This window comes from Oncorhynchus kisutch, unplaced genomic scaffold, assembly GCF_002021735.2.
Source record: "Oncorhynchus kisutch isolate 150728-3 unplaced genomic scaffold, Okis_V2 scaffold1198, whole genome shotgun sequence".
In the NCBI taxonomy this organism is placed as follows: Eukaryota; Metazoa; Chordata; class Actinopteri; order Salmoniformes; family Salmonidae; genus Oncorhynchus; species Oncorhynchus kisutch.
This window is the reverse complement of record NW_022263143.1, coordinates 7,629-32,147: the sequence shown is the minus strand read 5'-3', so window position 1 is coordinate 32,147 and position 24,519 is coordinate 7,629. Positions and strand designations below refer to the sequence as shown.

At 52.1% G+C, this 24,519-nt stretch overlaps 1 protein-coding gene across 1 annotated transcript in view; it reads right to left on the bottom strand.

Annotated features, from left to right (window-relative positions):
• The window catches only part of LOC109886933 (sister chromatid cohesion protein PDS5 homolog A-like), a 66,895-nt gene extending 42,734 nt beyond the window's left edge, over nucleotides 1–24,161 (bottom strand). The window contains 2 exon segments of the mRNA XM_031817915.1: nucleotides 22,871–23,024; nucleotides 24,028–24,161. Coding sequence (XP_031673775.1) covers nucleotides 22,871–22,984 — 114 coding nt within the window. The 5' untranslated portion in view covers nucleotides 22,985–23,024; nucleotides 24,028–24,161.
• Nucleotides 24,162–24,519: the final 358 nt, after the last annotated feature.

Here is a 24,519-nt window from a genome sequence, read left to right as displayed (position 1 = left end):
CGCCCCTGGCACTAGGACCCAGCAGACACCACTTCTTCCTCTGTGTGTCTCCAAGGCACAGAGCAGCAGTAACCAAGCAGCAGACAGGAGTGGAAGGGGGGATGGGTGCTGAAACACAGGCAGGAGAATGAGGGGAGAAGACCAGAGAGCTCTTCTTCTGCCTCTCTCTCTCTTTCTCTCTCTCTCTCTGTCTTTCTGCCTCTCTCTCTCTCTCTCTGTCTTTCTGCCCCTCTCTCTCTCTGTCGCTCTCTGTCTTTCTGCCTCTCTCTCTCTGCCTCTCTCTCTCTGCCTCTCTCTCTCTGTCGCTCTCTCTCTGTCGCTCTCTCTCTTTCTGCCTCTCTCCCGGTCTCTCTCTGTCTCAATCTCCCGAACGGCCTCCGGAGGCTGTGAAATCCTATGTTACACATGATAACAGGTCCTATGTAGCAGCCGGGCTACTACAGTTTAACAGCTCTATTTGATAACAGAGAAACATAAGGCTTCCCTTCTCCAATGGTAATATTAAGTAGTATCTGTTTTAACAATATAAAGCAAAGGTAGTACTTTAAAGTACTACTTAAGTCGTTTTTCGGGGTTTATCTGTACTTTACGACTTAAATTCGACAACTTTTCCTTCACTACATTTCTAAAGGAAATAATTTTAGTTCTATAATGTATGTATAATGTAATAATGTTACTTCCTACATGTTCTCTGATAACCTAAAGTACTTGTTACATTTTGAATAGCAGGACAGGGGGGGGGGGTTGTGAAATTCACCTGGTCATCCCTACTGCCTCTGATCTGGAGGACTCACTAAACAGAGAACATCCCTGGTCATCTCTACTGCCTCTGATCTGGAGGACTCACTAAACAGAGAACATCCCTGGTCATCTCTACTGCCTCTGATCTGGAGGACTCACTAAACAGAGAACATCCCTGGTCATCCCTACTGCCTCTGATCTGGAGGACTCACTAAACAGAGAACATCCCTGGTCATCCCTACTGCCTCTGATCTGGAGGACTCACTAAACAGAGAACATCCCTGGTCATCCCTACTGCCTCTGATCTGGAGGACTCACTAAACAGAGAACATCCCTGGTCATCCCTACTGCCTCTGATCTGGAGGACTCACTAAACAGAGAACATCCCTGGTCATCTCTACTGCCTCTGATCTGGAGGACTCACTAAACAGAGAACATCCCTGGTCATCTCTACTGTCTCTGATCTGGAGGACTCACTAAACAGAGAACATCCCTGGTCATCCCTACTGCCTCTGATCTGGAGGACTCACTAAACAGAGAACATCCCTGGTCATCCCTACTGCCTCTGATCTGGAGGACTCACTAAACAGAGAACATCCCTGGTCATCCCTACTGCCTCTGATCTGGAGGACTCACTAAACAGAGAACATCCCTGGTCGTCCCTACTGCCTCTGATCTGGAGGACTCACTAAACAGAGAACATCCCTGGTCATCCCTACTGCCTCTGATCTGGAGGACTCACTAAACAGAGAACATCCCTGGTCATCCCTACTGCCTCTGATCTGGAGGACTCACTAAACAGAGAACATCCCTGGTCATCCCTACTGCCTCTGATCTGGAGGACTCACTAAACAGAGAACATCCCTGGTCATCCCTACTGCCTCTGATCTGGAGGACTCACTAAACAGAGAACATCCCTGGTCATCTCTACTGCCTCTGATCTGGAGGACTCACTAAACAGAGAACATCCCTGGTCATCTCTACTGTCTCTGATCTGGAGGACTCACTAAACAGAGAACATCCCTGGTCATCCCTACTGCCTCTGATCTGGAGGACTCACTAAACAGAGAACATCCCTGGTCATCCCTACTGCCTCTGATCTGGAGGACTCACTAAACAGAGAACATCCCTGGTCGTCTCTACTGCCTCTGATCTGGAGGACTCACTAAACAGAGAACATCCCTGGTCGTCCCTACTGCCTCTGATCTGGAGGACTCACTAAACAGAGAACATCCCTGGTCATCCCTACTGCCTCTGATCTGGAGGACTCACTAAACAGAGAACATCCCTGGTCATCCCTACTGCCTCTGATCTGGAGGACTCACTAAACAGAGAACATCCCTGGTCATCTCTACTGCCTCTGATCTGGAGGACTCACTAAACAGAGAACATTCCTGGTCATCTCTACTGCCTCTGATCTGGAGGACTCACTAAACAGAGAACATCCCTGGTCCTCCCTACTGCCTCTGATCTGGAGGACTCACTAAACAGAGAACATCCCTGGTCCTCCCTACTGCCTCTGATCTGGAGGACTCACTAAACAGAGAACATCCCTGGTCCTCCCTACTGCCTCTGATCTGGAGGACTCACTAAACACTGGGTCAGAACCAGACCGGTTTCTCCATGAACGTCACAGACAGTCAGTCGTTACTGGGTCAGAACCCCCAGTTCCGCTAACTCCAGTCAGTCGTTACTGGGTCAGAACCCCCAGTTCCACTAACTCTAGTCAGTCGCTACTGGGTCAGAACCCCCAGTTCCACTAACTCTAGTCAGTCATTACTGGGTCAGAACCAGATCCGTTTCTCCATGAACGTCACAGACAGTCAGTCGTTACTGGGTCAGAACCCCCAGTTCCGCTAACTCCAGTCAGTCGTTACTGGGTCAGAACCCCCAGTTCCACTAACTCTAGTCAGTCGCTACTGGGTCAGAACCCCCAGTTCCACTAACTCTAGTCAGTCGCTACTGGGTCAGAACCCCCAGTTCCACTAACTCTAGTCAGTCGCTACTGGGTCAGAACCCCCAGTTCCACTAACTCTAGTCAGTCATTACTGGGTCAGAACCAGATCCGTTTCTCCATGAACGTCACAGGCAGGCTACTCGTGGAGTGCAATGGTTAGAGCGTTGGACTAGTTAACTGTGCGGTTGCAAGATTGGAACCCCTGAGCTGACAAGGTGAAAATCTGTCGTTCTGCCCCTGAACAAGGCAGTTAACCCACAGTTCCTAGGCAGTCATTGAAAATTAGAATGTGTTCTTAACTGACTTGCCTTAACTGAAAACTTGAAATCGGCCATTCCGATTAAATCGGTCGACCTCTAGCCTGAACGCCAAGCATCACGTCTGGAGGAAACCTGGCACCATCCCCAAGCATGGTGGTGGCAGCATCATGCTGTGGGGATGTTTTTCAGCAGCAGGGTCTGGGAGACTAGTCAATATCGAGGGAAAGATGAACAGAGCAAAGTACAGAGAGATTTTTGATGAAAACCTGCTTCAGAGCGCTCAGGACCTCAGACTGGGGTGAAGGTTCACCTTCCAACAGGACAACAACCCTAAGCACACAGCCAAGACAAATCAGGAGTGGCTTCAGGACAAGTCTCCGAATGTCCTTGAGTGGCCCAGCCAGAGCCCAGACTTGAACCCGATCTAACATCTCCGGAGAGACCTGAAAATAGCTGTGCAGCGACGCTCCCCATCCAACCTGACAGAGCTTGAGAGGATCTGCAGAGAAGAATGGGAGAAACTCCCCGAATACAGGTGTGCCAAGCTTGTAGCGTCATACCCAAGAAGACTCAAGGCTGTAATCGCTGCCAAAGGTGCTTCAACAAAGTACTGAGTAAAGGGTCTGAATACTTACAGTACCAGTCCGAAGTTTGGACACACCTACTCATTCAAGGGTTTCCCTTTATTATTTAGAGAGGGAGGGAGGGAGGGAGGGAGGGAGGGAGGGAGGGAGGGAGGGAGGGAGGGAGGGAGGGAGGGAGGGAGGGAGGGTCTTACAGTACCAGTCCAACTCATTCAAGGGTTTCCCTTTATTATTTAGAGAGGGAGGGAGGGAGGGAGGGAGGGAGGTAGAGAGGGAAGGAAGAAGGGAGGGAGGGAGGGACTGAATACTGACGGAAATGTCATATTTCACTTACAAAACATTCTAAAAACCTGTTTTTGCTTGTGATGTCATTATGGGGTATTGTGATGTCATTATGGGGTATTGTGATGTCATTATGGGGTATTGTGATGTCATTATGGGGTATTGTGATGTCATTATGGGGTATGGTGATGTCATTATGGGGTATGGTGATGTCATTATGGGGTATGGTGATGTCATTATGGGGTATTGTGATGTCATTATGGGGTATGGTGATGTCATTATGGGGTATTGTGATGTCATTATGGGGTATGGTGATGTCATTATGGGGTATTGTGATGTCATTATGGGGTATGGTGATGTCATTATGGGTATTGTGATGTCATTATGGGGTATTGTGATGTCATTATGGGGTATTGTGATGTCATTATGGGGTATGGTGATGTCATTATGGGGTATGGTGATGTCATTATGGGGTATGGTGATGTCATTATGGGGTATGGTGATGTCATTATGGGGTATGGTGATGTCATTATGGGGTATGGTGATGTCATTATGGGGTATGGTGATGTCATTATGGGGTATGGTGATGTCATTATGGGGTATAGGTTGATTAAGGGGATAAAAACAATGTAATCTATTTTAGAATAAGGCTGTAACCGTGGCAGGCCTGGGCAGCTCCAGTCCTCGGGGGAGTCACACTTTCTCCCCCATCCCCAGCAAACACACCTGATTTAAACTAATCACATTCTAAACTGAAGCTCAGGATTAGGTGATTCATGGAGTCAGGTGTGTTACCTGGGGCAAAACTATGACACCAATCAGGCCCCCGAGGAATGGCGTTGCCTGGAACTAAATGTGGAAAAAGTGAGTAGTTTCCTAATGCACTGCATGTACAACAGAGCTGCTACTCTGCCAGACGCTCCTCACTGCAGAAACGGGGAGGAAGGTAGCCGGGGACGACGGGGAGGAAGGTAGCCGGGGGCGACGGGGAGGAAGGTAGCCGGGGGCGACGGGGAGGAAGGTAGCCGGGGACCGACGGGGAGGAAGGTAGCCGGGGGCGACGGGGAGGAAGGTAGCCGGGGACCGACGGGGAGGAAGGTAGCCGGGGAGGAAGGTAGCCGGGGACGAGGGGAGGAAGGTAGCCGGGGATGAGGGGAGGAAGGTAGCCGGGGACCGACGGGGAGGAAGGTAGCCGACGGGGAGGAAGGTAGCCGGGGGACGACGGGGAGGAAGGTAGCCGGGGGGGAAGGTAGCCAGGGACCGACGGGGAGGAAGGTAGCCGGGGACCGACGGTGAGGAAGGTAGCCGGGGACCGACGGTGAGGAAGGTAGCCGGGGACCGACGGGGAGAAAGGTAGCCGACTGGGAGGAAGGTAGCCGGGGGCGGCGGGGAGGAAGGTAGCCGGGGACCGACGGGGAGGAAGGTAGCCGGGTACCGACGGGGAGGAAGGTAGCCGGGGGCCGACGGAGAGGAAGGTAGCCGGGGGCCGACGGGGAGGAAGGTAGCCGGGGGCCGACGGGGAGGAAGGTAGCCGGGGACCGACGGGGAGGAAGGTAGCCGGGGGCGACGGGGAGAAAGGTAGCCGGGGGCCGACGGGGAGGAAGGTAGCCGGGGGCGACGGGGAGGAAGGTAGCCGGGGGCCGACGGGGAGGAAGGTAGCCGGGGGCCGACGGGGAGGAAGGTAGCCGGGGGCGACGGGGAGAAAGGTAGCCGGGGGCCGACGGGGAGGAAGGTAGCCGGGGGCGACGGGGAGGAAGGTAGCCGGGGGCGACGGGGAGGAAGGTAGCCGGGGACCGACGGGGAGGAAGGTAGCCGGGGACCGACGGGGAGGAAGGTAGCCGGGGACCGACGGGGAGGAAGGTAGCCGGGGACCGACGGGGAGGAAGGTAGCCGGGGACCGACGGGGAGGAAGGTAGCCGGGGACCGACGGGGAGGAAGGTAGCCGGGGACCGACGTGGAGGAAGGTAGCCGGGGACCGACGGGGAGGAAGGTAGCCGGGGGCCGACGGGGAGGAAGGTAGCCGGGGGCCGACGGGGAGGAAGGTAGCCGGGGGCGACGGGGAGAAAGGTAGCCGGGGGCCGACGGGGAGGAAGGTAGCCGGGGGCGACGGGGAGGAAGGTAGCCGGGGGCGACGGGGAGGAAGGTAGCCGGGGACCGACGGGGAGGAAGGTAGCCGGGGACCGACGGGGAGGAAGGTAGCCGGGGACCGACGGGGAGGAAGGTAGCCGGGGACCGACGGGGAGGAAGGTAGCCGGGGACCGACGGGGAGGAAGGTAGCCGGGGACCGACGGGGAGGAAGGTAGCCGGGGACCGACGTGGAGGAAGGTAGCCGGGGACCGACGGGGAGGAAGGTAGCCGGGGACCGACTGGGAGAAAGGAGCCGGGGAACCTTTAACCCTGCTCAGTAGAGGAGTATGGTAAGACCCTGGACAGCTGATATAAACCACATGGACTCAGAGAACCCCACAGCCGCAGCCACCCTATTGGCTCTGGTTCAAAGTATGGCACTTTGTAGACACAGCCAGAGGCATATATAAAATGGGCCTTTTGCCTCAGGGGATCCATACACAGCCAGACACTTCCCTCCCATCTACCTCCACACAGCCAGACACTTCCCTCCCATCCAACCCCCACACAGCCAGACACTTCCCTCCCATCCACCCTCCACACAGCCAGACACTTCCCTCCCATCTACCTACACAGCCAGACACTTCCCTCCCATCCAACCCCCACACAGCCAGACACTTCCCTCCCATCCACCCTCCACACAGCCAGACACTTCCCTCCCATCCAACCCCCACACAGCCAGACACTTCCCTCCCATCCAACCCCCACACAGCCAGACACTTCCCTCCCATCAACCTCCCACACAGCCAGACACTTCCCTCCCATCAACCTCCCACACAGCCATGACACTTCCCTCCCATCCAACCTCCACACAGACATGACACTTCCCTCCCATCCAACCTCCACACAGCCAGACACTTCCCTCCCATCCAACCTCCACACAGCCATGACACTTCCCTCCCATCCAACCTCCACACAGCCAGACACTTCCCTCCCATCCAACCTCCACACAGCCATGACACTTCCCTCCCATCCAACCTCCACACAGCCATGACACTTCCCTCCAATCCAACCTCCACACAGCCAGACACTTCCCTCCCATCCAACCTCCACACAGCCATGACACTTCCCTCCCATCCAACCTCCACACAGACATCACACTTCCCTCCCATCCAACCTCCACACAGCCAGACACTTCCCTCCCATCCAACCTCCACACAGACATGACACTTCCCTCCCATCCAACCTCCACACAGCCAGACACTTCCCTCCCATCCAACCTCCACACAGCCATGACACTTCCCTCCCATCCAACCTCCACACAGCCAGACACTTCCCTCCCATCCAACCTCCACACAGCCATGACACTTCCCTCCCATCCAACCTCCACACAGACATGACACTTCCCTCCCATCCAACCTCCACACAGCCAGACACTTCCCTCCCATCCAACCTCCACACAGACATGACACTTCCCTCCCATCCAACCTCCACACAGCCAGACACTTCCCTCCCATCCAACCTCCACACAGCCATGACACTTCCCTCCCATCCTCTCTCTGACTAGAATCAAGGCACTTTGTAGGAGGCCCAATCAGAAGCCATCACTAGGTCTTTGTAGGAGGCCCAATCAGAAGCCATCACTAGGTCTTTGTAGGAGGCCCAATCAGAAGCCATCACTAGGTCTTTGTAGGAGGCCCAATCAGAAGCCATTACTAGGTCTTTGTAGGAGGCCCAATCAGAAGCCATCACTAGGTCTTTGTAGGAGGCCCAATCAGAAGCCATCACTAGGTCTTTGTAGGAAGCCCAATCAGAAGCCATCACTAGGTCTTTGCAGGAGGCCCAATCAGAAGCCATCACTAGGTCTTTGTAGGAGGCCCAATCAGAAGCCATCACTGGGTCTAGGAGTCAGCTCATTGGACAAACAGACTGAAATGGTGATCCACATGGCAAAGCTGACCATGCATGTTGAGGTCTAGGCTGGTAGGAATATTGTCAGAACCCATACCCAGCACTAGCTAGCTAGCCGGCCAACTGGGTTTTTATATAGTCAGAACTCATATCCAGCGCTAACTAGCTAGCTGTGTTTTTATATAGTCAGAACCCATACCCAGCGCTAGCTAGCTGGCCAACTGGGTTTTTATATAGTCAGAACCCATACCCAGTGCTAACTAGCCGGCCAACTGGGTTTTTATATAGTCAGAACCCATACCCAGCGCTAGCTAGCTGTGTTTCTATATAGTCAGAACCCATACCCAGCGCTAGCTAGCAAGCTGTGTTTTTATATAGTCAGCGCTAACTAGCTAGCTGTGTTTTTATATAGTCAGAACCCATACCCAGTGCTAGCTAGCTAGCTGTGTTTTTATATAGTCAGAACCCATACCCAGCGCTAGCTAGCTAGCTGTGTTTTTATATAGTCATAACCCATACCCAGCGCTAGCTAGCTAGCTGTGTTTTTATATAGTCATAACCCATACCCAGCGCTAGCTAGCTAGCTGTGTTTTTATATAGTCAGAACCCATACCCAGCGCTAGCTAGCTAGCTGTGTTTTTATATAGTCAGAACCCATACCCAGTGCTAGCTAGCTAGCTGTGTTTTTATATAGTCAGAACCCATACCCAGCGCTAGCTAGCAAGCTGTGTTTCTATATAGTCAGAACCCATACCCAGCGCTAGCTAGCAAGCTGTGTTTCTATATAGTCAGAACCCATACCCAGCGCTAGCTAGCAAGCTGTGTTTCTATATAGTCAGAACCCATACCCAGCGCTAGCTAGCAAGCTGTGTTTCTATATAGTCAGAACCCATACCCAGCGCTAGCTAGCTAGCTGTGTTTTTATATAGTCAGAACCCATACCCAGCGCTAGCTAGCAAGCTGTGTTTCTATATAGTCAGAACCCATACCCAGCGCTAGCTAGCTAGCTGTGTTTTTATATAGTCAGAACCCATACCCAGCGCTAGCTAGCTAGCTGTGTTTTTATATAGTCAGAACCCATACCCAGCGCTAGCTAGCTAGCTGTGTTTTTATATAGTCATAACCCATACCCAGCGCTAGCTAGCTAGCTGTGTTTTTATATAGTCAGCGCTAGCTAGCTAGCTGTGTTTTTATATAGTCATAACCCATACCCAGCGCTAGCTAGCTGTGTTTTTATATAGTCAGAACCCATACCCAGCGCTAGCTAGCTAGCTGTGTTTTTATATAGTCAGAATCCATACCCAGCGCTAACTAGCCGGCCAACCAGGTTTTTTTAACGAAAGTCTGTCATGTGATCCGCGTTAGGGTTTGGTCGTCGTTGTAAATTAAAATGTGTTCTTAACTGACTTGGTAAATAATACAAACGATAGACTAGTATAAAGTAGTTGGTCTATAGTAGTGCACTATATAGGGAATAGGGCTCTGGTCTATAGTAGTACCACTATATAGGGAATAGGGCTCTGGTCTATAGTAGTACCACTATATAGGGAATAGGGCTCTGGTCTATAGTAGTACCACTATATAGGGAATAGGGCTCTGGTCTATAGTAGTACCACTATATAGGGAATAGGGCTCTGGTCTATAGTAGTGTACTATATAGGGAATAGGGCTCTGGTCTATAGTAGTACCACTATATAGGGAATAGGGCTCTGGTCTATAGTAGTACCACTATATAGGGAATAGGGCTCTGGTCTATAGTAGTACCACTATATAGGGAATAGGGTCTATAGTAATACCACTATATAGGGAATAGGGCTCTGGTCTATAGTAATACCACTATATAGGGAATAGGGCTCTGGTCTATAGTAGTACCACTATATAGGGAATAGGGCTCTGGTCTATAGTAGTACCACTATATAGGGAATAGGGTCTATAGTAATACCACTATATAGGGAATAGGGCTCTGGTCTATAGTAATACCACTATATAGGGAATAGGGCTCTGGTCTATAGTAGTACCACTATATAGGGAATAGGGCTCTGGTCTATAGTAATACCACTATATAGGGAATAGGGCTCTGGTCTATAGTAATACCACTATATAGGGAATAGGGCTCTGGTCTATAGTAATACCACTATATAGGGAATAGGGCTCTGGTCTATAGTAGTGTACTATAGGGAATAGGGCTCTGGTCTATAGTAGTACCACTATATAGGGAATAGGGCCCTGGTCTATAGTAGTACCACTATATAGGGAATAGGGCTCTGGTCTATAGTAGTACCACTATATAGGGAATAGGGGTCTGGTCTATAGTAGTACCACTATATAGGGAATAGGGCTCTGGTTTATAGTAGTGCACTATATAGGGAATAGGGCTCTGGTCACTAGTAGTTCACTAGATAGGGAATAGGGCTCTGGTCTATAGTAATACCACTATATAGGGAATAGGGCTCTGGTCTATAGTAGTGTACTATATAGGGAATAGGGTCTATAGTAGTACCACTATATAGGGAATAGGGCTCTGGTCTATAGTAGTACCACTATATAGGGAATAGGGTCTATAGTAGTACCACTATATAGGGAATAGGGTCTATAGTAATACCACTATATAGGGAATAGGGCTCTGGTCTATAGTAATACCACTATATAGGGAATAGGGCTCTGGTCTATAGTAGTACCACTATATAGGGAATAGGGCTCTGGTCTATAGTAGTACCACTATATAGGGAATAGGGTCTATAGTAATACCACTATATAGGGAATAGGGCTCTGGTCTATAGTAATACCACTATATAGGGAATAGGGCTCTGGTCTATAGTAGTACCACTATATAGGGAATAGGGCTCTGGTCTATAGTAATACCACTATATAGGGAATAGGGCTCTGGTCTATAGTAATACCACTATATAGGGAATAGGGCTCTGGTCTATAGTAATACCACTATATAGGGAATAGGGCTCTGGTCTATAGTAGTGTACTATATAGGGAATAGGGTCTATAGTAGTACCACTATATAGGGAATAGGGCTCTGGTCTATAGTAGTACCACTATATAGGGAATAGGGTCTATAGTAGTACCACTATATAGGGAATAGGGTCTATAGTAATACCACTATATAGGGAATAGGGTCTATAGTAATACCACTATATAGGGAATAGGGTCTATAGTAATACCACTATATAGGGAATAGGGCTCTGGTCTATAGTAGTACCACTATATAGGGAATAGGGCCCTGGTCTATAGTAGTACCACTATATAGGGAATAGGGCTCTGGTCTATAGTATTACCACTATATAGGGAATAGGGGTCTGGTCTATAGTAGTACCACTATATAGGGAATAGGGCTCTGGTTTATAGTAGTGCACTATATAGGGAATAGGGCTCTGGTCACTAGTAGTTCACTATATAGGGAATAGGGCTCTGGTCACTAGTAGTTCACTATATAGGGAATAGGGCTCTGGTCACTAGTAGTTCACTATATAGGGAATAGGGCTCTGGTCACTAGTAGTTCACTATATAGGGAATAGGGCTCTGGTCACTAGTAGTTCACTATATAGGGAATAGGGCTCTGGTCTATAGTAGTGCACTATTAGGGAATAGGGCTCTGGTCACTAGTAGTTCACTATTAGGGAATAGGGCTCTGGTCTATAGTAGTGCACTATATAGGGAATAGGGCTCTGGTCTATAGTAGTACCACTATATAGGGAATAGGGCTCTGGTCTACAGTAGTGTACTATATAGGGAATAGGGCTCTGGTCTATAGTAGTACCACTATATAGGGAATAGGGCTCTGGTCTATAGTAGTGCACTATTAGGGAATAGGGCTCTGGTCTATAGTAGTACCACTATATAGGGAATAGGGCTCTGGTCTATAGTAGTACCACTATATAGGGAATAGGGCTCTGGTCTATAGTAGTACCACTATATAGGGAATAGGGCTCTGGTCTATAGTAGTACCACAATATAGGGAATAGGGCTCTGGTCTATAGTAGTACCACTATATAGGGAATAGGGCTCTGGTCTATAGTAGTACCACTATATAGGGAATAGGGTCTATAGTAGTACCACTATATAGGGAATAGGGCTCTGGTCTATAGTAGTTCACTATATAGGGAATAGGGCTCTGGTCTATAGTAGTACCACTATATAGGGAATAGGGCTCTGGTCTATAGTAGTTCACTATATAGGGAATAGGGCTCTGGTCTATAGTAGTACCACTATATAGGGAATAGGGTCTATAGTAGTACCACTATATAGGGAATAGGGCTCTGGTCTATAGTAGTTCACTATATAGGGAATAGGGCTCTGGTCTATAGTAGTGTACTATATAGGGAATAGGGCTCTGGTCTATAGTAGTGCACTATATAGGGAATAGGGCTCTGGTCACTAGTAGTTCACTATATAGGGAATAGGGCTCTGGTCTATAGTAGTGCACTATATAGGGAATAGGGCTCTGGTCTATAGTAGTACCACTATATAGGGAATAGGGCTCTGGTCTATAGTAGTACCACTATATAGGGAATAGGGTGCTATTTGACCTAGACCCAGGAAGAAGCGGCTGCAGCTGTGCGTGTGTGCAGTTCCTGGTTCACAGTCCGGTTGCCATAGTGACAGGAAGGGGCTTGAACATTGTAGATGACCTAACACTGGCATCTCTCGTCATGGACGGCTGTTCTCGTGCTCTATGTATCTATTCTTCTACAAAACAGGATATCATCTATTTTCATTTAACGAGGCAATTAAAGAACAAATTCTTACCAAAAGGACTTCCTTGTGGAAATGGGGATTAAGCATTTAAAATACAATATAAATATAGGACTAAACACATCACGGCAAGAGACATCACAACATTACATAGAGAGAGACGGAAGACGACAACATAGCAAGGCAGCAACACGGTAGCAACACATCACGGCAAGAGACATCACAACATTACATAGAGAGAGACGGAAGACGACAACATAGCAAGGCAGCAACACGGTAGCAACACATCACGGCAAGAGACATCACAACATTACATAGAGAGAGACGGAAGACGACAACATAGCAAGGCAGCAACACGGTAGCAACACATCACGGCAAGAGACATCACAACATTACATAGAGAGAGACGGAAGACGACAACATAGCAAGGCAGCAACACGGTAGCAACACATCACGGCAAGAGACATCACAACATTACATAGAGAGAGACGGAAGACGACAACATAGCAAGGCAGCAACACGGTAGCAACACATCACGGCAAGAGACATCACAACATTACATAGAGAGAGACGGAAGACGACAACATAGCAAGGCAGCAACACGGTAGCAACACATCACGGCAAGAGACATCACAACATTACATAGAGAGAGACGGAAGACGACAACATAGCAAGGCAGCAACACGGTAGCAACACATCACGGCAAGAGACATCACAACATTACATAGAGAGAGACGGAAGACGACAACATAGCAAGGCAGCAACACGGTAGCATCACATCACGGCAAGAGACATCACAACATTACATAGAGAGAGACCGAAGACGACAACATAGCAAGGCAGCAACACGGTAGCAACACAACACGGCAAGAGACATCACAACATTACATAGAGAGAGACGGAAGACGACAACATAGCAAGGCAGCAACACGGTAGCAACACATCACGGCAAGAGACATCACAACATTACATAGAGAGAGACGGAAGACGACAACATAGCAAGGCAGCAACACGGTAGCAACACATCACGGCAAGAGACATCACAACATTACATAGAGAGAGACGGAAGACGACAACATAGCAAGGCAGCAACACGGTAGCAACACATCACGGCAAGAGACATCACAACATTACATAGAGAGAGACCGAAGACGACAACATAGCAAGGCAGCAACACGGTAGCAACACATCACGGCAAGAGACATCACAACATTACATAGAGAGAGACCGAAGACGACAACATAGCAAGGCAGCAACACGGTAGCAACACATCACGGCAAGAGACATCACAACATTACATAGAGAGAGACCGAAGACGACAACATAGCAAGGCAGCAACACGGTAGCAACACATCACGGCAAGAGACATCACAACATTACATAGAGAGAGACGGAAGACGACAACATAGCAAGGCAGCAACACGGTAGCAACACATCACGGCAAGAGACATCACAACATTACATAGAGAGAGACGGAAGACGACAACATAGCAAGGCAGCAACACGGTAGCAACACATCACGGCAAGAGACATCACAACATTACATAGAGAGAGACGGAAGACGACAACATAGCAAGGCAGCAACACGGTAGCAACACATCACGGCAAGAGACATCACAACATTACATAGAGAGAGACCGAAGACGACAACATAGCAAGGCAGCAACACGGTAGCAACACATCACGGCAAGAGACATCACAACATTACATAGAGAGAGACCGAAGACGACAACATAGCAAGGCAGCAACACGGTAGCAACACATCACGGCAAGAGACATCACAACATTACATAGAGAGAGACCGAAGACGACAACATAGCAAGGCAGCAACACGGTAGCATCACATCACGGCAAGAGACATCACAACATTACATAGAGAGAGACCGAAGACGACAACATAGCAAGGCAGCAACACGGTAGCAACACATCACGGCAAGAGACATCACAACATTACATAGAGAGAGACCGAAGACGACAACATAGCAAGGCAGCAACACGGTAGCAACACATCACGGCAAGAGACATCACAACATTACATAGAGAGAGACGGAAGACGACAACATAGCAAGGCAGCAACACGGTAGCAACACATCACGGCAAGAGACATCACAACATTACATAGAGAGAGACGGAAGACGACAACATAGCAAGGCAGCAACACGGTAGCAACACAACACGGCAAGAGACATCACAACATTACATAGAGAGAGACCGAAGACGACAACATAGCAAGGCAGCAACACGGTAGCAACACATCACGGCAAGAGACATCACAACATTACATAGAGAGAGACGGAAGACGACAACATAGCAAGGCAGCAACACGGTAGCAACACATCACGGCAAGAGACATCACAACATTACATAGAGAGAGACCGAAGACGACAACATAGCAAGGCAGCAACACGGTAGCAACACATCACGGCAAGAGACATCACAACATTACATAGAGAGAGACGGAAGACGACAACATAGCAAGGCAGCAACACGGTAGCAACACATCACGGCAAGAGACATCACAACATTACATAGAGAGAGACCGAAGACGACAACATAGCAAGGCAGCAACACGGTAGCAACACATCACGGCAAGAGACATCACAACATTACATAGAGAGAGACGGAAGACGACAACATAGCAAGGCAGCAACACGGTAGCAACACATCACGGCAAGAGACATCACAACATTACATAGAGAGAGACGGAAGACGACAACATAGCAAGGCAGCAACACGGTAGCAACACATCACGGCAAGAGACATCACAACATTACATAGAGAGAGACCGAAGACGACAACATAGCAAGGCAGCAACACGGTAGCAACACATCACGGCAAGAGACATCACAACATTACATAGAGAGAGACCGAAGACGACAACATAGCAAGGCAGCAACACGGTAGCAACACATCACGGTAGCATCACATCACGGCAAGAGACATCACAACATTACATAGAGAGAGACGGAAGACGACAACATAGCAAGGCAGCAACACGGTAGCAACACATCACGGCAAGAGACATCACAACATTACATAGAGAGAGACCGAAGACGACAACATAGCAAGGCAGCAACACGGTAGCAACACATCACGGCAAGAGACATCACAACATTACATAGAGAGAGACCGAAGACGACAACATAGCAAGGCAGCAACACGGTAGCAACACAACACGGCAAGAGACATCACAACATTACATAGAGAGAGACGGAAGACGACAACATAGCAAGGCAGCAACACGGTAGCAACACAACACGGCAAGAGACATCACAACATTACATAGAGAGAGACGGAAGACGACAACATAGCAAGGCAGCAACACGGTAGCAACACATCACGGCAAGAGACATCACAACATTACATAGAGAGAGACCGAAGACGACAACATAGCAAGGCAGCAACACGGTAGCAACACATCACGGCAAGAGACATCACAACATTACATAGAGAGAGACCGAAGACGACAACATAGCAAGGCAGCAACACAACATGACATCAACACGGTAGCAACACAACACGGTAGCAACACATCACGGCAAGAGACATCACAACATTACATAGAGAGAGACCGAAGACGACAACATAGCAAGGCAGCAACACAACATGACATCAACACGGTAGCAACACAACACGGTAGCAACACAACACGGCAAGAGACATCACAACATTACATAGAGAGAGACCGAAGACGACAACATAGCAAGGCAGCAACACGGTAGCAACACAACATGACATCAACACGGTAGCATCACATGACACAAACATGGTAGCAACACAACATGACAACACGGTAGCAACACAACACGGTAGCAACACAACATGGTAGCAACACAACGTGGTAGCAACACAACATGGTAGCAACACAGCATGGCAACATCAACACGGTCGCAACACAGCATGGTAGCAACACAGCATGACAACAACATGGTAGCAACACAACATGACAACATGGTAGCAACACAGCATGACAACATGGTAGCAACACAGCATGACAACAACATGGTAGCAACACAACATGACAACATGGTAGCAACACAACATGACAACAACATGGTAGCAACACAACATGACAACATGGTAGCAACACAACATGGTAGCAACACATGACAACATCAACAAGGTAGCAACACAACATGGTAGCAACACAGCATGACAACAACATGGTAGCAACACAACATGACAACAACATGGTAGCAACACATGACAACATGGTAGCAACACAACATGACAACAACATGGTAGCAACACATGACAACATGGTAGCAACACAACATGACAACAACATGGTAGCAACACAACATGGTAGCAACACATGACAACATCAACAAGGTAGCAACACATGACAACATCAACAAGGTAGTAACACAACATGGTAGCATCAGGGTACAAACATTATTGGGCCCAGACAACAGCACAAAGGGCAAAGAAGGTAGAGACGACAATACATCACACAAAGCAGCTACAACTGTCACTAAGACTGTCCAAACGGCTCCCATGCACAGACACAGCTCGTTTAAACATCTGGGTAAGGGAGTTACTATAGTTTATCTCAGTGCTTGACTTGGACTGAAATAGGTTCTGTTTATGTTTAGGTACTGGCCCAGTTCTGTTTATGTTTAGGTACTGGCCCAGTTCTGTTTATGTTTAGGTACTGGCCCAGTTCTGTTTAGGTACTGGCCCAGTTCTGTTTATGTTTAGGTACTGGCCCAGTTCTGTTTAGGTACTGGCCCAGTTCTGTTTAGGTACTGGCCCAGTTCTGTTTAGGTACTGGCCCAGTTCTGTTTAGGTACTGGCCCAGTTCTGTTTAGGTACTGGCCCAGTTCTGTTTAGGTACTGGCCCAGTTCTGTTTAGGTACTGGCCCAGTTCTGTTTATGTTTAGGTACTGGCCCAGTTCTGTTTAGGTACTGGCCCAGTTCTGTTTAGGTACTGGCCCAGTTCTGTTTAGGTACTGGCCCAGTTCTGTTTAGGTACTGGCCCAGTTCTGTTTACTTTGGAGCTAATTTTCTATATGAGTAACAGGAACTCAAGCAGTAGAACATGTGCCGGTTCTCAGTTCCGATGAGCTCCTGCCCAAGTCAGGGTAGAAGCATTTTTAAACTGTCTGTTGGCCCTCTGCGTGCCTGTCTGTTGGCCCTCTGCGTGCCTGTCTGTCAGTCTGTCTGTTGGCCCTCTGCGTGCCTGCCTGTCAGGCCCACTGCGTGCCTGCCTGTCAGGCCCTCTGCGTGCCTGCCTGCCTGTCAGGCCCTCTGCGTGCCTGCCTGCCTGTCAGGCCCTCTGCGTGCCTGCCTGCCTGTCAGGCCCTCTGCGTGCCTGCCTGCCTGTCAGGCCCTCTGCGTGCCTGCCTGCCTGTCAGGCCCTCTGCGTGCCTGCCTGCCTGTCAGGCCCTCTGCGTGCCTGCCTGCCTGTCAGGCCCTCTGCGTGCCTGCCTGCCTGTCAGGCCCTCTGCGTGCCTGCCTGCCTGTCAGGCCCTCTGCGTGCCTGCCTGCCTGTCAGGCCCTCTGCGTGCCTGCCTGCCTGTCAGGCCCTCTGCGTGCGTGCCTGCCTGTCAGGCCCTCTGCGTGCGTGCCTGCCTGTCAGGCCCTCTGCGTGCGTGCCTGCCTGTCAGGCCCTCTGCGTGCGTGCCTGCCTGTCAGGCCCTCTGCGTGCGTGCCTGCCTGTCAGGCCCTCTGCGTGCGTGCCTGCCTGTCAGGCCCTCTGCGTGCGTGCCTGCCTGTCAGGCCCTCTGCGTGCGTGCCTGCCTGTCAGGCCCTCTGCGTGCGTGCCTGCCTGTCAGGCCCTCTGCGTGCGTGCCTGCCTGTCAGGCCCTCTGCGTGCGTGCCTGCCTGTCAGGCCCTCTGCGTGCCTGCCTGTCTGTCTGTCTGGCCCTCTGCGTGCCTGCCTGTCTGCCTGTCTGTCTGGCCCTCTGCGTGCCTGCCTGCCTGCCTGTCTGTCTGGCCCTCTGCGTGCCTGCCTGCCTGCCTGTCTGTCTGGCCCTCTGCGTGCCTGCCTGCCTGCCTGTCTGTCTGGCCCTCTGCGTGCCTGCCTGCCTGCCTGTCTGTCTGGCCCTCTGCGTGCCTGCCTGTCTGTCTGGCCCTCTGCGTGCCTGCCTGTCTGTCTGTCTGGCCTCTGCGTGCCTGCCTGCCTGGCCCTCTGCGTGCCTGCCTGTCTGTCTGGCCCTCTGCGTGCCTGCCTGTCTGTCTGGCCCTCTGCGTGCCTGCCTGTCTGTCTGGCCCTCTGCGTGCCTGCCTGTCTGTCTGGCCCTCTGCGTGCCTGCCTGTCTGTCTGGCCCTCTGCGTGCCTGCCTGTCTGTCTGGCCCTCTGCGTGCCTGCCTGTCTGTCTGGCCCTCTGCGTGCCTGCCTGTCTGTCTGGCCCTCTGCGTGCCTGCCTGTCTGTCAGGCCCTCTGCGTGCCTGCCTGTCTGTCAGGCCCTCTGCGTGCCTGCCTGTCTGTCAGGCCCTCTGCGTGCCTGCCTGTCTGTCAGGCCCTCTGCGTGCCTGCCTGTCTGTCAGGCCCTCTGCGTGCCTGCCTGTCTGTCAGGCCCTCTGCGTGCCTGCCTGTCTGTCAGGCCCTCTGCGTGCCTGCCTGTCTGTCAGGCCCTCTGCGTGCCTGCCTGTCTGTCAGGCCCTCTGCGTGCCTGCCTGTCTGTCAGGCCCTCTGCGTGCCTGCCTGTCTGTCAGGCCCTCTGCGTGCCTGCCTGTCTGTCTGTCGGCCCTCTGCGTGCCTGCCTGCCTGTCTGTCTGTCGGCCCTCTGCGTGCCTGCCTGCCTGTCTGTCTGTCGGCCCTCTGCGTGCCTGCCTGCCTGTCTGTCTGTCGGCCCTCTGCGTGCCTGCCTGTCTGTCTGTCGGCCCTCTGCGTGCCTGCCTGTCTGTCTGTCGGCCCTCTGCGTGCCTGCCTGTCTGTCTGTCGGCCCTCTGCGTGCCTGCCTGTCTGTCTGTCGGCCCTCTGCGTGCCTGCCTGTCTGTCTGTCGGCCCTCTGCGTGCCTGCCTGTCTGTCTGTCGGCCCTCTGCCTGCCTGCCTGCCTGTCTGTCTGTCGGCCCTCTGCCTGCCTGCCTGTCTGTCGGCCCTCTGCCTGCCTGCCTGCCTGTCTGTCTGGCCCTCTGCGTGCCTGCCTGTCTGTCTGTCTGGCCCTCTGCGTGCCTGCCTGTCTGTCTGTCTGGCCCTCTGCGTGCCTGCCTGTCTGTCTGGCCCTCTGCGTGCCTGCCTGTCTGTCTGGCCCTCTGCGTGCCTGCCTGTCTGTCTGGCCCTCTGCGTGCCTGCCTGTCTGTCTGGCCCTCTGCGTGCCTGCCTGTCTGTCTGGCCCTCTGCGTGCCTGCCTGTCTGTCAGGCCCTCTGCGTGCCTGCCTGTCTGTCAGGCCCTCTGCGTGCCTGCCTGTCTGTCAGGCCCTCTGCGTGCCTGCCTGTCTGTCAGGCCCTCTGCGTGCCTGCCTGTCTGTCAGGCCCTCTGCGTGCCTGCCTGTCTGTCAGGCCCTCTGCGTGCCTGCCTGTCTGTCAGGCCCTCTGCGTGCCTGCCTGTCTGTCAGGCCCTCTGCGTGCCTGCCTGTCTGTCAGGCCCTCTGCGTGCCTGCCTGTCTGTCAGGCCCTCTGCGTGCCTGCCTGTCTGTCAGGCCCTCTGCGTGCCTGCCTGTCTGTCAGGCCCTCTGCGTGCCTGCCTGTCTGTCAGGCCCTCTGCGTGCCTGCCTGTCTGTCAGGCCCTCTGCGTGCCTGCCTGTCTGTCAGGCCCTCTGCGTGCCTGCCTGTCTGTCAGGCCCTCTGCGTGCCTGCCTGTCTGTCAGGCCCTCTGCGTGCCTGCCTGTCTGTCAGGCCCTCTGCGTGCCTGCCTGTCTGGCCCTCTGCGTGCCTGCCTGTCTGTCAGGCCCTCTGCGTGCCTGCCTGTCTGTCAGGCCCTCTGCGTGCCTGTCTGTCTGTCAGGCCCTCTGCGTGCCTGCCTGTCTGTCTGTCAGGCCCTCTGCGTGCCTGCCTGTCTGTCTGTCAGGCCCTCTGCGTGCCTGCCTGTCTGTCGGCCCTCTGCGTGCCTGCCTGTCTGTCGGCCCTCTGCGTGCCTGCCTGTCTGTCTGTCGGCCCTCTGCGTGCCTGCCTGTCTGTCTGTCGGCCCTCTGCGTGCCTGCCTGTCTGTCTGTCGGCCCTCTGCGTGCCTGCCTGTCTGTCTGTCGGCCCTCTGCGTGCCTGCCTGTCTGTCTGTCGGCCCTCTGCCTGCCTGCCTGCCTGTCTGTCTGTCGGCCCTCTGCCTGCCTGCCTGTCTGTCAGGCCCTCTGCGTGCCTGCCTGTCTGTCAGGCCCTCTGCGTGCCTGCCTGTCTGTCAGGCCCTCTGCGTGCCTGCCTGTCTGTCAGGCCCTCTGCGTGCCTGCCTGTCTGTCAGGCCCTCTGCGTGCCTGCCTGTCTGTCAGGCCCTCTGCGTGCCTGCCTGTCTGTCAGGCCCTCTGCGTGCCTGCCTGTCTGTCAGGCCCTCTGCGTGCCTGCCTGTCTGTCAGGCCCTCTGCGTGCCTGCCTGTCTGTCAGGCCCTCTGCGTGCCTGCCTGTCTGTCAGGCCCTCTGCGTGCCTGCCTGTCTGTCAGGCCCTCTGCGTGCCTGCCTGTCTGTCAGGCCCTCTGCGTGCCTGCCTGTCTGTCAGGCCCTCTGCGTGCCTGCCTGTCTGTCAGGCCCTCTGCGTGCCTGCCTGTCTGTCAGGCCCTCTGCGTGCCTGCCTGTCTGTCAGGCCCTCTGCGTGCCTGCCTGTCTGTCAGGCCCTCTGCGTGCCTGCCTGTCTGTCAGGCCCTCTGCGTGCCTGCCTGTCTGTCAGGCCCTCTGCGTGCCTGCCTGTCTGTCTGTCAGGCCCTCTGCGTGCCTGCCTGTCTGTCTGTCAGGCCCTCTGCGTGCCTGCCTGTCTGTCGGCCCTCTGCGTGCCTGCCTGTCTGTCGGCCCTCTGCGTGCCTGCCTGTCTGTCTGTCGGCCCTCTACGTGCCTGCCTGTCTGTCTGTCGGCCCTCTGCGTGCCTGCCTGTCTGTCTGTCGGCCCTCTGCGTGCCTGCCTGTCTGTCTGTCGGCCCTCTGCGTGCCTGCCTGTCTGTCTGTCGGCCCTCTGCCTGCCTGCCTGCCTGTCTGTCTGTCGGCCCTCTGCCTGCCTGCCTGTCTGTCGGCCCTCTGCCTGCCTGCCTGTCTGTCTGTCGGCCCTCTGCCTGCCTGTCTGTCTGTCGGCCCTCTGCCTGCCTGTCTGTCTGTCGGCCCTCTGCTCTGTCTGTCTGTCGGCCCTCTGTCTGTCTGTCGGCCTCTGTCTGTCTGTCGGCCCTCTGTCTGCCTGTCTGTCGGCCCTCTGCGTGCCTGCCTGTCTGTCTGTCGGCCCTCTGCCTGTCGGCCCTCTGCCTGCCTGTCGGCCCTCTGCCTGCCTGTCTGTCGGCCCTCTGCCTGTCTGTCTGTCGGCCCTCTGCCTGTCTGTCTGTCGGCCCTCTGCCTGTCTGTCTGTCGGCCCTCTGCCTGTCTGTCTGTCGGCCCTCTGCCTGTCTGTCTGTCGGCCCTCTGCCTGCCTGTCTGTCTGTCGGCCCTCTGCCTGCCTGTCTGTCGGCCCTCTGCCTGCCTGTCTGTTGGCCCTCTGCCTGCCTGTCTGTCTGTCGGCCCTCTGCCTGCCTGCCTGTCTGTCGGCCCTCTGCCTGCCTGCCTGTCTGTCGGCCCTCTGCCTGCCTGTCTGTCGGCCCTCTGCCTGCCTGTCTGTCTGTCGGCCCTCTGCCTGTCTGTCTGTCGGCCCTCTGCCTGCCTGCCTGTCTGTCGGCCCTCTGCCTGTCTGTCTGTTGGCCCTCTGCCTGTCTGTCTGTTGGCCCTCTGCCTGCCTGTCTGTCTGTCGGCCCTCTGCCTGCCTGTCTGTCCTCCGGTTTCCATAGAGGTGGTCGGTCCCCCCACCCTTCTATTCATGACATCATCCCGCAGGTACACAAGGCAGACCTCCTACTAGTGCATGATGTCATACACAACGACGTCATAAAGAACGCCGACGTCACGGTGTTCTAGATCTATGACCGTGGTCCGGTACCATGACAACGTCACTTTTTACACCTCTGGCTTCCCAGCAGAGTAGCAACGTTATTGGGAGAAAAACAACAAATCCTCTGACCATAGATAGCTACCGTCTCTGAAAAAGCTATGTTTGTTTTTTCCTCCATCTCAGCCTCTCTCTCTCTCCCTGCCTATACTAGTGAACGACTTAACTCGGCTGTAGCAGGTGTCTTTCATGTTTAGAGAGTTTGGGCGTTATTGGTAATCGGCCAGTGTGCTGGACATTGATGTAGTGAGTCGGAAGAGATAAGCTACAGTATGTTTACAGTGAGAAACCCCCCAAGGAACACATCCTAGCTCAGTCAGTCTTGACAGATGGCCATTGGGGGGGGGGGGGGGGGTTTGGTTTTAACCGACTAACCTTCAGCCGTTTCACCACCTCATCGTTGCTTATCTTCTCCGTGATTTCCTTCACTCCAGGCGGGTAGGTGATCTTACTGTCCCCCGCCGGTTTCTGCTGCTGCGGGAACTCCATGCTTGTCGTCGTTTTAATCCACACAGTCCTCTACTGGCCTCTATAGGCCAGAAGACAAAACACAAATCAACACAACCATTCTACCGCACTTCTCAAAAAACATCGTTTTTAAACACTGTTTTGTGCTTCTGATGATTATTTATGCGATAGACTGCGAGGGGAATAGGCACGCGTCAGTCGACTAGGGGGAGATGTCTCCCTGAATGAAGTTGTTTTTTTTGTATAATAAAAAATACAAAATCCTGGCTGTGCTAGTTAGCATGTTAGCTAACCAGCGCGATATCCGCTCTGCAATCGCATGTTCTTACATCAAGATTAACGTTAAATGTTTTTGTAGCCACCAGTTTGGTTTGCGTTTTCAAATACAATATATATATACCATTACACCTGTGTGTATGTTGAACGAGTCCGACAAATCAAATTAATATCTATTAAAAATAAACATACTACTATTGCAGGATGAGTTGCGATGCTAGCTAGCTAGCTATGGTAGTTGGTTCACAAGACCCGCACTGTGTATGCTAAGCTAAGCTAACCAGCTAGCATTTTTAGCTACTTTAGAAATGTTAGCGTTGTTAGCATTGTTAGCATCGTTAGCATTGTTAGCCTAGGCCTCAAACTACTCACAGAGAACACCATCACATTTGCACATCACTGTTGTTACCAAAAGAGACAGAAATTAAAATCACGAATAATAGTTATTCTCAAGACCTCTTTCTGCGAACGACTTCCTGTCATGTTTAGCGTTTAGAAGTAAAAAAACAACTTTATTTGTCCAGGAAAATAAAGATAAATCAACTTCGTTATGTTTGTTTCAACTTCAAGCTCTCTCTGTCTCTGTCTCTCTCTTCACATCGTTTCCTTACAGTGGCGCTTACTTCTCTTGGTTGTAAAAAATGCAATCGTCGCCCTCCCTCTCCAACATCACAATTATCACAAGAAAGCATTTTGTATACATACAACTATGAGCCACAAATATCTGCAAACAGTAGCCGCGGTCCACCAAAAATAAACCCAACATGTAATTCCTGTATCATATTTACCTCACCAATGAGCGGTTTTAATTCATGAGGTTGTGTGTGTGTTTTTAGTTTCGGCACAAAGCTCCGTGTCTCCAGTCTCAGCAGCCAGTCTCAGCAGTTTGAATGTCCCCTCTGTGGACGCTGGGTGTACGGCGCCGTCCTCGGTCTGACCGGGGTACTGCAACACACCTCATCAAGCGGGACTCGGGGAAAAAAACTAACTCCAACTTCCCCCTTCTTCTTTTTAGATGCAGGAACATAAAAACCCGACAAGAGATGCTGATCCCAGGTCAGTATTTAGAAGTTCCCTGAATGGATAGGGGTTGAAGTTGTGGGGGGAGGGAAGGGGAAAACTGATTCTAGGTTCGTGCATGGCCGGAATATAATTTATGAGGTTTGGAAGGAGTTTTCAACACTGTACCAAATTAATTAGAATAGCAGACAAGGCACTTATATTATGCCAGTGTACCAAAGTTGCAGATATTAATAAATGTAAAAGAGAAGGATTTAACA